Consider the following 12755-nt stretch of genomic DNA (forward strand, 5'->3'; position numbering starts at 1 on the left):
AGTCCGAAACCTGCCCTTGGCTAAGTATTAACCTCGCGAACATTTCACAGATTGTGCTGGCAACCCGGGCACATCAGTCCTGTTTCAATCGGTGCTATGTAGCCGCTGAATGCCTGCTCTAAAGATATCAGCTCAGAGAAAGCATCATTCTCGCAATCAGTGATGCGTACTGTCTTGACAATGGCACGAGTTGAGCGCGAGCTAGCTTTAAGCTCAAAATCTAGTTGAGAGGCTGTTTCTCTGGACGTAATTTTGTTGTACGTTCAGCTCTGCAATATCGGTCAACTCATACATCCAGACTTCGCTCGAACATGCTTTACGAGGCTTCAGCTTGTGTAGCCTTGGGGAATGCAGGTAAAACGAGAGCTGAACGCGGTATACTTGGGCTGCAGCTGGAAAGCAACATATATATACAAGTCGGTGCCACTGGGCTTCAAGTCGGTGCTGGAGGCTTTGCTGCAACTTGAAAGCCGAAGATGTTGCTGCTATGGATTCACGTCGTCGCCTTTTTCACCGCCAAGACCCTGGCCGATTGCTGCTATCCAGATGACCGGGGGTTGTGTGCTGACGGGACGTTGGGAACACCGCGTTGTGGGTACGGGAAGTGCAACCTTCTTGGTTGCGACTGCACTGGAGGTAAATCAGACTGCACTGCTACCCTGGACTCCAGGCTGACGTTGCATTTGTATAGGATGCCGACAGAATGCGGACAACTCTTTCTGTCAGACTGTGATACCGCTGGCGTACTCGTGTGCGTTAGGGATTCAGTCAGGGACGGAAGGACCATTGGACACTTATGACTGCTACTCATACATGCTGGCGGCTCTTAACGATTGCTCGAGTCAACTGCCACTGGACGAGGAAGCTCTGATCAGCAATTATGTAACCCTAGACTAGAAGGTCATCACGGGTCGACTGTCATACTGCCCTCGCCATCGGCGTGCGCCACGTGGGTTGACACGTCAGAACTCCAGCGGCAGGTGTTACGTGTCGGGTCAAGTCTCAGACACTGTGTGGTCTCCGCTTCGGGATGGTGATGGCTGTCAAGATATAATGTCCACGGGTGGCAAAGTTTGAGAGCTTTATCACAATACTTAATGATACTGATGTGACGACAGCTTTCTTGCCTGAGTAGACGAGATCTCTGTTTAGCACAAGTCTGAGTACGCCACGGCAGCAGACGGCAACATTGCTATGGCACTGATAACTCACTGCGCCTTAGCTGCTCGTGCGGCGTACGCGCGTGTCGGAGCACCACTTGCGGATGCGTTATTGTACGGAAATAACAGAGCAGAAATCCTGCGGGAGAAGGGCAGCGGTCAATTGGGCCAGGCCCCGATGGGGCAGGTTCGCCGAGACCTGCTGATCACTTGTTGATATGTCGTCTCCCACGTTCCGTGTGCAACTCATCTCCACAGGCGAGCTCCAATGTTTTGATATAAGTCTCAATGCCGCGCACTGATGCCTCCGCGTTCAACATCGCGCGCTTACCGAAATCGTACAGGTCGCTGGGGTCATCCGGCCATCAACCACTCCACGCATCAATACTCCGCCAGAACGCGTCCTCTGCATCCAGGGTTTTTTCCAAGACCTTTTCTGCAACCTCCAGACGCTTGCTTGTGGCGTCTTTATGGTACCACTCATTGATGATGTCTCCCGTCGACTCTATCGAAGCCGCATACGACTGATCGGCCCAGTAATCGATCGCGATTTGAGGCTGAGGTATCTTGTTCGGACTACTCTTTTGAGCTGCCTGGATATGTCGCCAGATATCGACGAATGCCTGCGGACACGATCAGCTGACCGCAGGTTTGTAATGGAAAGGCACAAGAATATGAGGACGTACCTTCCCCATGGTCCAGGCGCAGACGAACGCCGCGAAGCCATCGCCACTGCTTGAGACTGCCCTCATGTACTTCCTGTTCCCAATTAGCATCACTTCGGCTTCCCTCTCGAAAGCCCCGGCGAACTCACACATATTCCAACGTCCCCTCACTCCCGCTCAAACCCTTCCCGTCGCTTCCCTCCAGTAACTTCCCCCTCAACCCCCTCAACAGCCCACCCTCATCACTCAACCCACTCGCCGTCGCCCCCGAATTCCCCACCCGCCTCAACAAAACATCACTCTCCGGCTGCTCCAGATCCGCTGTCAGCAATTCCAAGGTCTGACCTACCAGCGTGAGAAACCCGCGTCCGTAAATGAGGTCCTGCTCGAAGAAGTATGCTACGTGGGTTGGCGAAACGGTACCATTGAGGAGCTGGTGGAAGAATGCTGGGGAGGTCGTTGCGGCGTTGAAGCGGGCGGAGTATTTGGTCAGAAGGTGGTCTGTCAGATTCCAGACTCCACTGGGTTTGGCGATGTCATCTCCACTAGCGGTGGCAGTAGCGGCGGCGACGGTAGCGGTGACGGGAATGCCCGTGGCGGGAATGAGGTCAGCATCGGCGGTGGAGACGACGCTGGCGTCCGCGCTGACGTCGGCACCGGTGTCGGCGATGCCCAGGGTAAGGATACAGCCGCTGTCTTGTGCCATCGCGGCTGTCGCTGAGAGGCGTACTAACAACACGACAAACAGTATGAAGCTATGGAGGATGGAAGTCTGCATCACTGCACCTTTTCAAGGTTTCACGCACGACACCGAAACACATCTAACTGTGGGCTGGACGTTCCTTTCCTTCAGCCACTAACCTTTTATAGACGCCAGGTTTGATGTCGCCAGGCAAGCAGTCATCAGGCCTCACGCGGCTCAAGGTTTGGTTCGACAAAACTGCGAACGACGCTTCAGGCATCCCCAGCACTGCAAAAGCACAGGAACAGTAATCACAAACGCCAACCAGGATTCTGTACATCTGAACGAATCTGCTAGATCTCACGACATCCCCAGTTCGCTGCAAATACTCGCTCGGTATCAGTGATTGTCCCTCAATCCTCCATCCCGCGCACTCTCCCTCGCCCGATCACCCACCCTATGGAACTTCGTCGCCCGCTTGAACACCATTCCCTCACTCAACCCTCCGACCTCCCGTCTGAATATATCCTGCCAGGGAGTATGGCTCTCAGGGACCTTATATCCGCCCTTCTCGTCAAGCTCCTTTCTTCTTTGCTTCAATTCCTCGTCCGACAGGAGAATGTCGACCCGACGCTTGTTGAGATCTACTCTGAGCTTGTCACCATCGCGAATGAGGGCGAGATTTCCACCATCCGCGGCCTCGGGCGTGGCGTTGAGGATCGAAGGCGACCCAGACGTGCCGGATTGACGACCGTCGCCTATGCAGACCATGTCTCGGACGCCTTGTCGCAGGAGATGACCAGGCGCGTGCATGTTGACGACCTCAGCGGCGCCAGGGTAGCCCAACGGCCCGACTCCGCGCATGACTAGGATCGTGCGGGCGTCTATCGGTGCCGTCTCCAAACGGTGATGATAGTCCTCCGGTCCATCGAAGACGGCGAGCTTGCACTCGAAAGCATTTGGGTCGTTCGAATCCTCCAGGAATTCTTTTCGGAACTCAGGTGAAATCACGGAAGTCTTCATGATCGCGCTGTCGAATAATGTACCCTTCAGATGCAGAAATCCAGCGTCCTTCTTCATGGGCGCCTTCAAAGTCTTGATTGTCTGACGATCCCAAGTTTGCTTCCCTTGCACATTCTCGCCAATGGTTTTGCCGTTCGCTGTCAAAGCATTCGGATGAGGTAGCTTGCCAGCATCGACCAAATCCGCCAATATCGCGGGGAGCCCTCCCGCGCGGTAGTAGTCCTCGCTCAGCATCTCGCCGGCCGGCTGCATATTCAAGATGAGTGGGATTCCGAGTCCAATGCTGTCCCAGTCGTCGAGGTCAAGCTTGACGCCCATATGCGCCGCCACTGCGTTTAGGTGGATGGGTGCATTCGTGCTTCCGCCAATAGCTGTGTTTGCAACAATCGCATTCTCGAATGCTTCCCTCGTCATGATGTCGCTTGGCTTTCGGTCCGCCTGGACCATCTCCACGATCTGCACGCCGGTTCGATATGCACACATCATTCTCTCCTTGTACGGCGCCGGAATAGCGGCACCTCCGGGCAACATCATTCCCAAAGCTTCTGCCAGCGCATTCATCGTGCTCGCGGTACCCATAGTGTTGCAATGCCCATGACTCGGCGTGCCGGACGTCACCATATCGATGAGCTTCTCGTCGTCAATCTCCCCTGCGGTGTGCAGCTCACGCGCCTTCCACAGGATCGTCCCGCTTCCAGACCTTTCGTTCGAGTTGTCGAGCCAGCCGTTGAGCATGGGTCCGACGTTCAGACAGATTGCGGGTATGTTGACTGTCGCTGCAGCCATTAGACATGCCGGTGTTGTCTTGTCGCATCCCGTCAGAAGCACGACCCCGTCGAAGGGATAAGCATAGAGCAGTTCGACGAGTGTCAGGTAGCTGAGATTGCGATCTAGTGTGGCGGTCGGCCGGCGCATGCTTTCCTGGATTGGGTGCGTTGGGAACTCAAATGCAATGGCACCAGCAGAACGAATGCCCTCTCGCACTCTCTTCGCTAGTGTCAGATGGTATCGGTTACATGGTGCGATGTCGGAGCCTGATTGTGCTATGCCGATGATAGGCTTGCCGGACATGAGCTCCTCGCGCGTGAGGCCGTAGTTGAGGTACCGGTCCATGTACAACGCCGCCATGCCGCGGTCGTCGGGTCTGTCGAACCATGCTGCCGACCTCAACTTCGGTTTTGACGCAGCACCATTCGTGAAGCTAGCGAGTTTACTTTCCAGCTCCTTCGTTCGTGCTCGAAGTGTGGTCAACTCAGTCTTCCAGTCTTCGATATCGACTGTCCGGTCATCGCAGTCGGCTTTGCAGCCGTTGCATGGTTCAGCGCATGGCATGATGGTGAACGATGGCGGTGTATTGTGCTGCTGACGGCTCTGGCAACTTTTAGAGAAGGTATGAATATTGGTAAAACCTGAGTCCTGATTCATTGATGTTTTGCAAGTCAGGTGAGGTCGGCCCTGGACCGGTGCATGCCGTTTACCCATAATCGTGGGGTACGCGGTAGAATGGTCGACAGCGTGCCATAAGGTTTGTTCAGGCGTGAGGCCGCCTTTCCTTCCGCATAAGATTCCCCGCACCAGGCGCTGGGCGTCCGGAGTTGGGCGGCATACGACCTGTTGTCGGTACCGAAATCGATGACACTGCAGCTCGGGTGCCGTACTGTTGCTAAGCATGTTTGTGGCGCTGCGTATCAACCTGGTCGCGTACATCTGGTTCAGTACGCGTTCACAGCATAGTCCGCCATAACGCGCCAGGCCATCTGAGTCAAGTCGCGCTCCGGCAGCTCATCCAGCACCACTCTCGCAAGCACTGCTGCCACCTGCTCCGCGATCGATCGATCCAGGCTTCCCAGCGCCTCATGTCGAACAACGTCGTCGGCTCTGGTAAGCACGTAGCTCATTGCAGCCTCCCTTCTTCGTCGCTCGGCCGCTTCGTTTACCGCATCGGGATCCGTAAGCAAACTCCCGGCCAGCGCAAATCCCAAGTAGCACAGCAACACCACTCTTTTGTTTACGTCGGCGAAGTAGCGGAAGCGCATAATGGCAACCTTCCAAACGTAGATGTACTCAGCTGCCTCTTCGACACTTTTCGCAGATCGTATGTGAGGGTACATTTGTGTGAAGTAGTAATTTAGTGCGTGGGCGATCTCATTACAACTTGTGATGGCCGATCTCCCATCCCGTACAGCGAGTGCTCGGAGCAGAGGATTATCGATGCCCTCGGTTTCCTTCAGGTACGCCTGACCCTCGTACGGGCTGAGGATCGACGCGTAGCCTTCGCAGAGCTGCATCGCGGCGGGTAGGTAGGCGGCCAGCACTTCGTCTGCTTCCGACGGGCTATTGCTCAGAAGCGGACGAGCGCAGTCTTGAACAATCTTTCGTGCAGCGTTGAGATGGATGAGAGCGGTGGCAGCTCCGAGGCCCATCACTTCCAACATCCAGCTCAGTACCGCGGAGAAGAGAAGCTCCAGCGAGCTGACGGTCTTGTTTCTCGCGAGTAGACCGATGGCCGCGTTGTAGTGCCGAAGGATTTTCGAGTATCGCCTGGTCGCTGAGCCGGTCTGAACAGCACCATCTGGTCCACCGTCCAACAGTGCGATCGCGACGACCATGTGCTTCAGCGCTGGATAGTGTGCTGCCAGTCGGGGCAGGGCAGTTGTCCATAGAGCTTGTGCAGAACGTGGCCCGTAGTTCGATATCCATGGGCCTGTGGAAGTCCTCCAGACGTGCAGAGCGTGCAGCTCTTCCGAGGTGTATGGCAGAGGGTTTGGTCCTGCAATGAGAGATACAGCTGTGGATTCTCTGCTGGAAGTCGTTGTCGAGGATGACGGAGATGATGTACCTGATCCTTTCAAGCTCGAACTGCCACTGAGCCTAGCCTTCGCCTCAGACCCATGCGCCTTGAATGCGAACACTCTAATGTGATCGTAGACACACTCGCCACCTTTCTCCTGACATCTGGCACAGACTGGCTTTCCCTCATCGCATCTGACGTGCCTCTTCTTGCACTGTTGACAGCCCGTCCGGCCACGTGAGGCGACTTGTCGTCGGCGCCTTGGCGCGCTCTCAGTCACCATCCCTCACAATCCAGCCCGCATTCAGGATGGACATACCTGGACGATAGCGACAGGTCGGCAGATAGATACAGTACACGGTGTGGCAATTACGAGCACCTTGGCATCTGCGGTGTCATGGCAAAGCTGAAAACCCAAGGAAGGGGCGCGAACTTCGGGGCTGTCACGCCTGAAATGGCGCCAAGCAAGCACCTAACTAGGTAGACGCCAGTTCCGAACTCGTGGGACACTTACTGTAACATCTACGCGTCCTGATAATTGAGATCATGCACAATACAATGCATGCACATCGCTGCAGCGTACACGAGCACAGCGGACGTGTACGACGCTTGAATTGCCCATGCGAGACCAATGCCGTATGCCTGCGAGCAGACTCGTAGCCCAGCCTGAGAATTGCCTCCAACGATGTCATTGTTGATCTCTCTCTACAACAATTTTCCCCGCATCGGCTGCTGCGATCTCCGCACGAGCAGACACGATCCGAACATCTTAAGATGCACAAGAAGCACAGGTAGCAGGTAGATCTTCATGCGCTTGCCACCCCTTCTCTCCGCGCCTATCACGTACTGCCGCCCATTGCGCACGCTCCGACCACACCTCACCGCCAGCATGTCAACCTACAAAGGCAGCACCCCCTCGACCATCGACCCCCGCATCGTCGACTTTTACGCCGAATTCTACCGCATCTCGGACGACCCGTCCGAGCAATCCCACACAGCCTACGCCGACTCCGTCACCAAAGACGGCACGCTGATCATGGGCTTGAAGAAAGCCCAGGGCTACGATGAGATCTTGGAGCTCCGCAAGGGGTTGTGGTCCGGGCCGGTGAAGACGAGGAAGCATACGCTGAAGCAGATTTTCCCTTTTGGGGAGGGGAGTAAAGAGGTCATGTTGCATGGGAGTGTGGATTATGGGTTGAAGAATGGGAAGGATGTGAATGTTGAGTGGGCGGGGAGGGCGGTTTTGGTGGAGGATGGGGGCAAGTTGAAAATGAGGGAGTATCAAGTTTATTTGGATTCGGCGCCCGTGGTCAATGCTATGAAGGATTGAGGCGGTGGTGGAGGGATGGGGGTAGGAGTGGCGTACACGAAGATTGATACACCTCTGTGGATCACATGGAACAAGTCCTACGCGTCGCGTCGCAGCCTCGAATATGTCGGTGCTGCGGTCCTTCATCACGTGCTTGATGTTCTCAGCTGTCTGCTCCCTCAATGTCTCTCGAGCGTGTTGGTCATTCGTGTGTTGTCGTTGTCGATACCAACCACTAGACGGAGTTACATAGCCGCAGACACACCGGTGAAAGCCACCTTTACCACGGTCCACACTTGGGTGAGCCTTGCCCATATGAACACTCAGGTCCTGGGCGGTCGAGCATCTTTCCGTCTTCTTGCCATCAGCATGATTGCCTTTGCATCGAAAGTCAATCTCGAGCTCACCCAGCGTCTCGACCAGGGCTGCAGGAGCCCGAATAGGCCACCAAATCGTCTTGGCGTCCTCGTCATTAACTCGATACTTCTTCATCAGGAGATCCTCTACCTCACTGACCTTCAGGAAGGTATGTGCTCAGGTGGAGGGCTTCGCAATACCCGCAGGTAGGTCCCGTTGCCTCCGAGCTGCTTTCATCAATTTGCGTCTTCGGCCATCTGACAATCCAAGAAGCTCGACGATATCGTTGACAGAGATCCGCCCTTTGTGGCCCTTTGTGGACGTCCACCTTGGTGAGCGAATTGGCATCCGAGATGTTGTCAAAAAGGAATCTATGGATAGCGACCTGACCACCAAACTGTGTAAGGCTTGACGATTCTGGGAACACTGCAACAAAGCGAGGCGATTTGCAGATCCGACTCTGTGAATGCTCAGGTTATGCTCGAACAAGTAGAGAGGGACACATACCTTTACAGGTAAGTCCTGCTCTACTCTCTCTGGGAGCTTGGTGGACACGATGATCGGTCCATCGTCGTCACTGCTCAACTCCTCGTCACTATCCTCAAAGACCGAGTCGGAGTCTTCAATGGGTGCCCCAGCGCTTGTTCACGTTGACGACGGGTTTTTGGATGTCGAGAATGTGGAAAGGGCGACTCTTCACTATCGGACACCTGGATGGGCGTAGAGTGCTTTGCCGGAGCTTTCTTCTTCTTTGGTCTGGGTTTGGCTTTCGGTGCTGGATCTCGTGCATGTAGAGCATTGTCATTCGTAACACGCTGGCGTTTGACAACGTGTCTGCTCTGATCGTCATCGTCGCATACACCGGGACTGACGTCTCGTCTTCGCTTGATTCCCGCACCCGCACCTATGGAGGCTTAGTAGGAGGAGCTGGGAATGACTTCTTGGGGACTGTCTTACCGAGGGTAGTGGGAACTGTAAGATGAATGTCGACCCGATTCTTGATGGTCTTCGCACACGATTTGGCAATGTCGACTTGCCAGCTGGGAGTGACGTACTCATACATCCATTCCCTTGGTGGAATCCAGGATATGTTCTCGTCATCGGCATTGTTGACCAAACGAAGAATGACCTCCACGATCTCGTCGTCCGGTATATTCTTGAGCTTCATGTTGGGATGCTTATCTCGCATCCACCTTCGTACGTGTGGGACCGTGGCTGGCATCAGTTTGATCTCAGTAGCCTTGATTGCGTCTAGACAGATCAGTAGGGACGGTAGTATGGAATCATGAGCACTTACTGGCCCTCGATCTGGCAGGTCCGGATTACCGAGATAAGACCGGTAGCTGCTGGTGTTCCCACAACACTAGCACCGAGGATGGTGGGAGACGATTAGTCTACCATCATCGTTGGGGTGTTTCCGAACAGCGGTGGGATCATATTGGGTCCCTTTCCAGCCCCACCGCTCTACCAGGGAGGCGTCCATAGAGGGGGCCGGATTGGCATTGTTTTGAGAGCCGAAGCGGTTGTGTTGGGAAGCACTGATGTGAACACTTGTGTATGAGTCAACGAACGAAGCGTGTGCAGCTTCCGGCCGGGTAAATTATCGTGACTGCCTGCATTGCAGCAGTTTTGGTTGCCACACTGTGCTTGCAGACTCCTGATGGGCTCGTGACTGCTTGGGCATCACAAGTTGGACAAGTTGAGCATCTCTGAATGGAAGTCGCGTAGGAGTGCTTGGCGCGAATTCGGGGCAGCGGCCGATGTGGGGGAATATGTTGTAGGAAAACCGAAAGGCCAACGATGACATCGTGTGAAGTACAGAACCTGCAACGAAGGTCGCTACCTTTCTATCAAGGTGCTACTGAATGCCACATCTCTGGACGTGACGACCAAATACCAGCCGTAGTCCCTGGTTGACGCGTCTGCCTAAAGCGAACGAAATGTATAAGCTCGCCATATCGCGCAACATGCATCGCCAACGCTCAAGCTGGCGCCTCATACACCGTCCCAAGCTTCCCCGGCATCTCCCAACCACCGTCTTTGACAGGTCTTCCCTCGCCACCTAGTGCTGGACTGCCTTCAACCTCGCTCTTTGTGCTACTAAAATCACCGCTGGCATATCTTGGTGACGTTGTCGTTGCTGTGCCGATGGCGTCCAGCTCTGACTTGTGACCGCTCCACGTAGGACTCCGTAGCGCGGCGTTGGGATCTTGATTAGGATAGATCGGGATGGGTTGCGGAGGTCTGGAAGGATCGTTCTCGGGTGCGACTGCATTCTTTCGCTTCTTCCGACATCTTCTGAATGCGAGCAGGGCGATGATGAGGATTATGATTGCACCGAAACTGGCTCCGAGTCCTATGCCGAGCTTGATATTGGTTGCGAGGCCGTTATGCACACTGTTGCTCGCCGTCTCGGAACTTGTGGCAGTGGGTAGTAGTGTTGTGCTCGGGGTGGGAGCTGTTGTGATTGTTCCATTGGTGCTCAATGAGATACTCGTCGTTGACGTCGTCTCAGGCTTCGTCGTGGCCGTGGGCAGAAATCCGCCCTTCCAATCGATGCTTTCACCGGTCGCTGTAGGCAAGCTGGCTTTGTTGGCTAATGTTGCGGCATCAATGAAGGCGACGGTTCGGCTTGTGCTTGGGCACCAGCAAGGCTGCCTTGTCGTAACGGTATTGACGCCTCGGTTCGCCTCACAGCCCGTCCACTGGTTGGAGGTCCCATTGCAGTAGACTAAGCCAAGCCACGCGTCATCTGTCTTTCGTCAGCAGTGCCCTCAGCATTGACTGTGATCTGCCTACCATAGAAGTTGCCCTTGTCTGGACATGTTTGATCTTTGTATTCCTTGTCTGTGCAGCCAGCAAGGTAGGTCACTCCGAATTGACCATTGTAGCAGGCATTGGACGACAGGCACATGTCTTGGGACTCGCAACATGAGACATGGCCGAAGTTGACGTTGCCGCAGGGTATGTATCGCGAAGGTGCTTCGTCGCCAGTGTCATCGTAGTAGCATTTGCCCCAAGAGACGAAGGGATTGTCTTCGACCGACGTATCGGACGCCATTGGCTTCGTATTAGCGATGGGATGGTAACTTTGATGAGATGCTAAGACTGATGAGCTGCTAAGTCTGTGGTTTCGAAACTGGTTGCAATTAATGGTGGAAGCATTGCGCAGTGGCGGCGTCTTTGATGAGGACAGGCAAGGCTGAAGTCCTCCCAAAGGAAGCGACGTCTGAGAAAATGCAGTTGAAGTTGAAGTTGAGAAGGCGCAGGCGGGTAGTTGCAGCAAACAACCATCACTTGATGCTTGCCCGTGCTACAACCCGAGACAACAAAGACGACCCGTTTGTCGACACTGGCATTTTCCTGAAGCAATCATTTGAACGTCGCTTTGTAGTTGATACTTCCCAACGATTGTGCGTGCTGTTCCGCAGCATTTTTGCGCCTGTCTCGCATCTGTCCTTGGACCACGTATCTACCTTGAGCATGCTTCGCTGTATCATATAATCGTAATTCATGTTCGTCGTCGTCCATGCCTGCCCAGATGCATTGCAGCCTTCTTGCTGGCTTGTGGCCTTTAGGGGGAATTATTCCAGCCATGTGGGAACTAATCACCCAGCTCTCTCACAACTTCCGGCGACTTCCATTTCCATGTGACCCTCTTCGGCAACAAATCCCGCTGTCCGTAAACTTCACCCACAACCGTGATGACCATGTCGAGAATGATGCGATTGTCTTTTGCATGGCCGATCAGACTGTCCGCGTCGTTTTCCATATACTCCGCGTGCTCCTGAGCGACCTCCTTATCGTCCCTGTCCGGCTCTCCGATGTACAGCTCTTCAACCGCCGTTGCAGCAATTTTGCCCAGCTCGCGCAACTCCGCAACCTCGTCACTGTCGAGTGTGCCCAAGTCCGGCATCTTGGCAAGACAAGCCCACAGCCATGTACCGAGGCCATATCGGACACTGCCTTCCCGGTTGATCTGCCATTCAAACTCGCGTTTTATAAGGCGGAGGAGGTTGGCCACGCTCTCTTCATTCATGCAGGCTATCTGCACTATGTTCGGCTCGAAGGCTGTCAACATCTCTTGCCATAGCTCCTCCGCATTGGCATTGCCAGACGGGAAGGATATCGGCTGATCTTCTCCCAAGGCCTGTATCTTCTCGAATGGCGGCTGGCATCGTAGAGTGGCCTGTACTTGGCGGAACTGCGCTAGCATGACCTCGTAGGATCTGGTCTGAGATGGGCTGAGCGGTGCATCATTCGTCGTTTCCGCACTTGTATCGGGTGCGGCAGAGTATGCGCCATCTTCGTAGTAGCCCAAGTTTCCATGACGGTGGCCGTCTTTCGCCGAGCCAACTTCTGAGCTAGACTCCGCTTGAGGTTTCTTCTGATCGGTCGAGCCATCATTCTGCGCAGAGGTGAGAAGAGATGGCACGCTACGCGCTTCGGATCTACGCTTCTGGTTAGCGATCAGTCACGTCGTCACTTCAAGGCAACATCAAGCTCGAGAAGGATCGTACCTGACCATCCTCAAATAATCAATTCCATCATTCGCCGGCCCATAGAAACCTTCGTCCTCTTCATCACCAAGCCCAGGAAACGCGCCCGTCTGTCCAGACTCTTGGTTGATGTACGGCTTCTCATCTGGGTCTGCATCGTCGGAGTCATACTCTCGCGCGAACTCGTGTGCGACGTTCGCAGCCTGTCGTTTCGCAGGCGGCTCGGGCGACGCTTCCGGCGACGACGTGTTTCGACGCTTTCGTGACAT

The 12755-nt window shown here is 54.7% G+C and overlaps 6 protein-coding genes across 6 annotated transcripts; 1 reads left to right on the forward strand and 5 right to left on the reverse strand.

The window, feature by feature from the left end:
- Positions 1-1525: 1525 nt before the first annotated feature.
- On the reverse strand, positions 1526-4862 carry AB675_5309 (L-arabonate dehydratase; the record flags this gene model as incomplete). The annotated part of the gene is made up of 4 exons (XM_018145513.1): positions 1526-1783; positions 1847-1919; positions 1975-2326; positions 2942-4862. The coding sequence occupies 4 exons, from the start codon at positions 4860-4862 to the stop codon at positions 1526-1528; spliced, it is 2604 nt and encodes an 867-aa protein (XP_018001969.1).
- A 380-nt stretch (positions 4863-5242) lies between these two features.
- On the reverse strand, positions 5243-6139 carry AB675_5310 (uncharacterized protein; the record flags this gene model as incomplete). Its single annotated transcript, XM_018145515.1, has 1 exon — positions 5243-6139. The coding sequence occupies one exon, from the start codon at positions 6137-6139 to the stop codon at positions 5243-5245; it is 897 nt and encodes a 298-aa protein (XP_018001966.1).
- Positions 6140-7210: 1071 nt separating this feature from the next.
- On the forward strand, positions 7211-7651 carry AB675_5311 (uncharacterized protein; the record flags this gene model as incomplete). Its single annotated transcript, XM_018145516.1, has 1 exon — positions 7211-7651. One exon carries the CDS (start codon positions 7211-7213, stop codon positions 7649-7651), a length of 441 nt encoding a protein of 146 aa, XP_018001891.1.
- A 158-nt stretch (positions 7652-7809) lies between these two features.
- On the reverse strand, positions 7810-9155 carry AB675_5312 (uncharacterized protein; the record flags this gene model as incomplete). Its single annotated transcript, XM_018145517.1, has 5 exons — positions 7810-7865; positions 7915-8146; positions 8495-8627; positions 8681-8891; positions 8945-9155. The coding sequence occupies 5 exons, from the start codon at positions 9153-9155 to the stop codon at positions 7810-7812; spliced, it is 843 nt and encodes a 280-aa protein (XP_018002029.1).
- Positions 9156-9969: 814 nt separating this feature from the next.
- On the reverse strand, positions 9970-11048 carry AB675_5313 (uncharacterized protein; the record flags this gene model as incomplete). Its single annotated transcript, XM_018145518.1, has 2 exons — positions 9970-10739; positions 10787-11048. 2 exons carry the CDS (start codon positions 11046-11048, stop codon positions 9970-9972), a joined length of 1032 nt encoding a protein of 343 aa, XP_018002091.1.
- Positions 11049-11591: 543 nt separating this feature from the next.
- Positions 11592-12755, reverse strand: AB675_5314 (uncharacterized protein; the record flags this gene model as incomplete). The annotated part of the gene is made up of 2 exons (XM_018145519.1): positions 11592-12446; positions 12513-12755. The coding sequence occupies 2 exons, from the start codon at positions 12753-12755 to the stop codon at positions 11592-11594; spliced, it is 1098 nt and encodes a 365-aa protein (XP_018001756.1).

The sequence above is a fragment of the Cyphellophora attinorum genome, assembly GCF_001299255.1.
Source record: "Cyphellophora attinorum strain CBS 131958 chromosome Unknown Contig8, whole genome shotgun sequence".
Lineage (NCBI taxonomy): Eukaryota > Fungi > Ascomycota > Eurotiomycetes > Chaetothyriales > Cyphellophoraceae > Cyphellophora > Cyphellophora attinorum.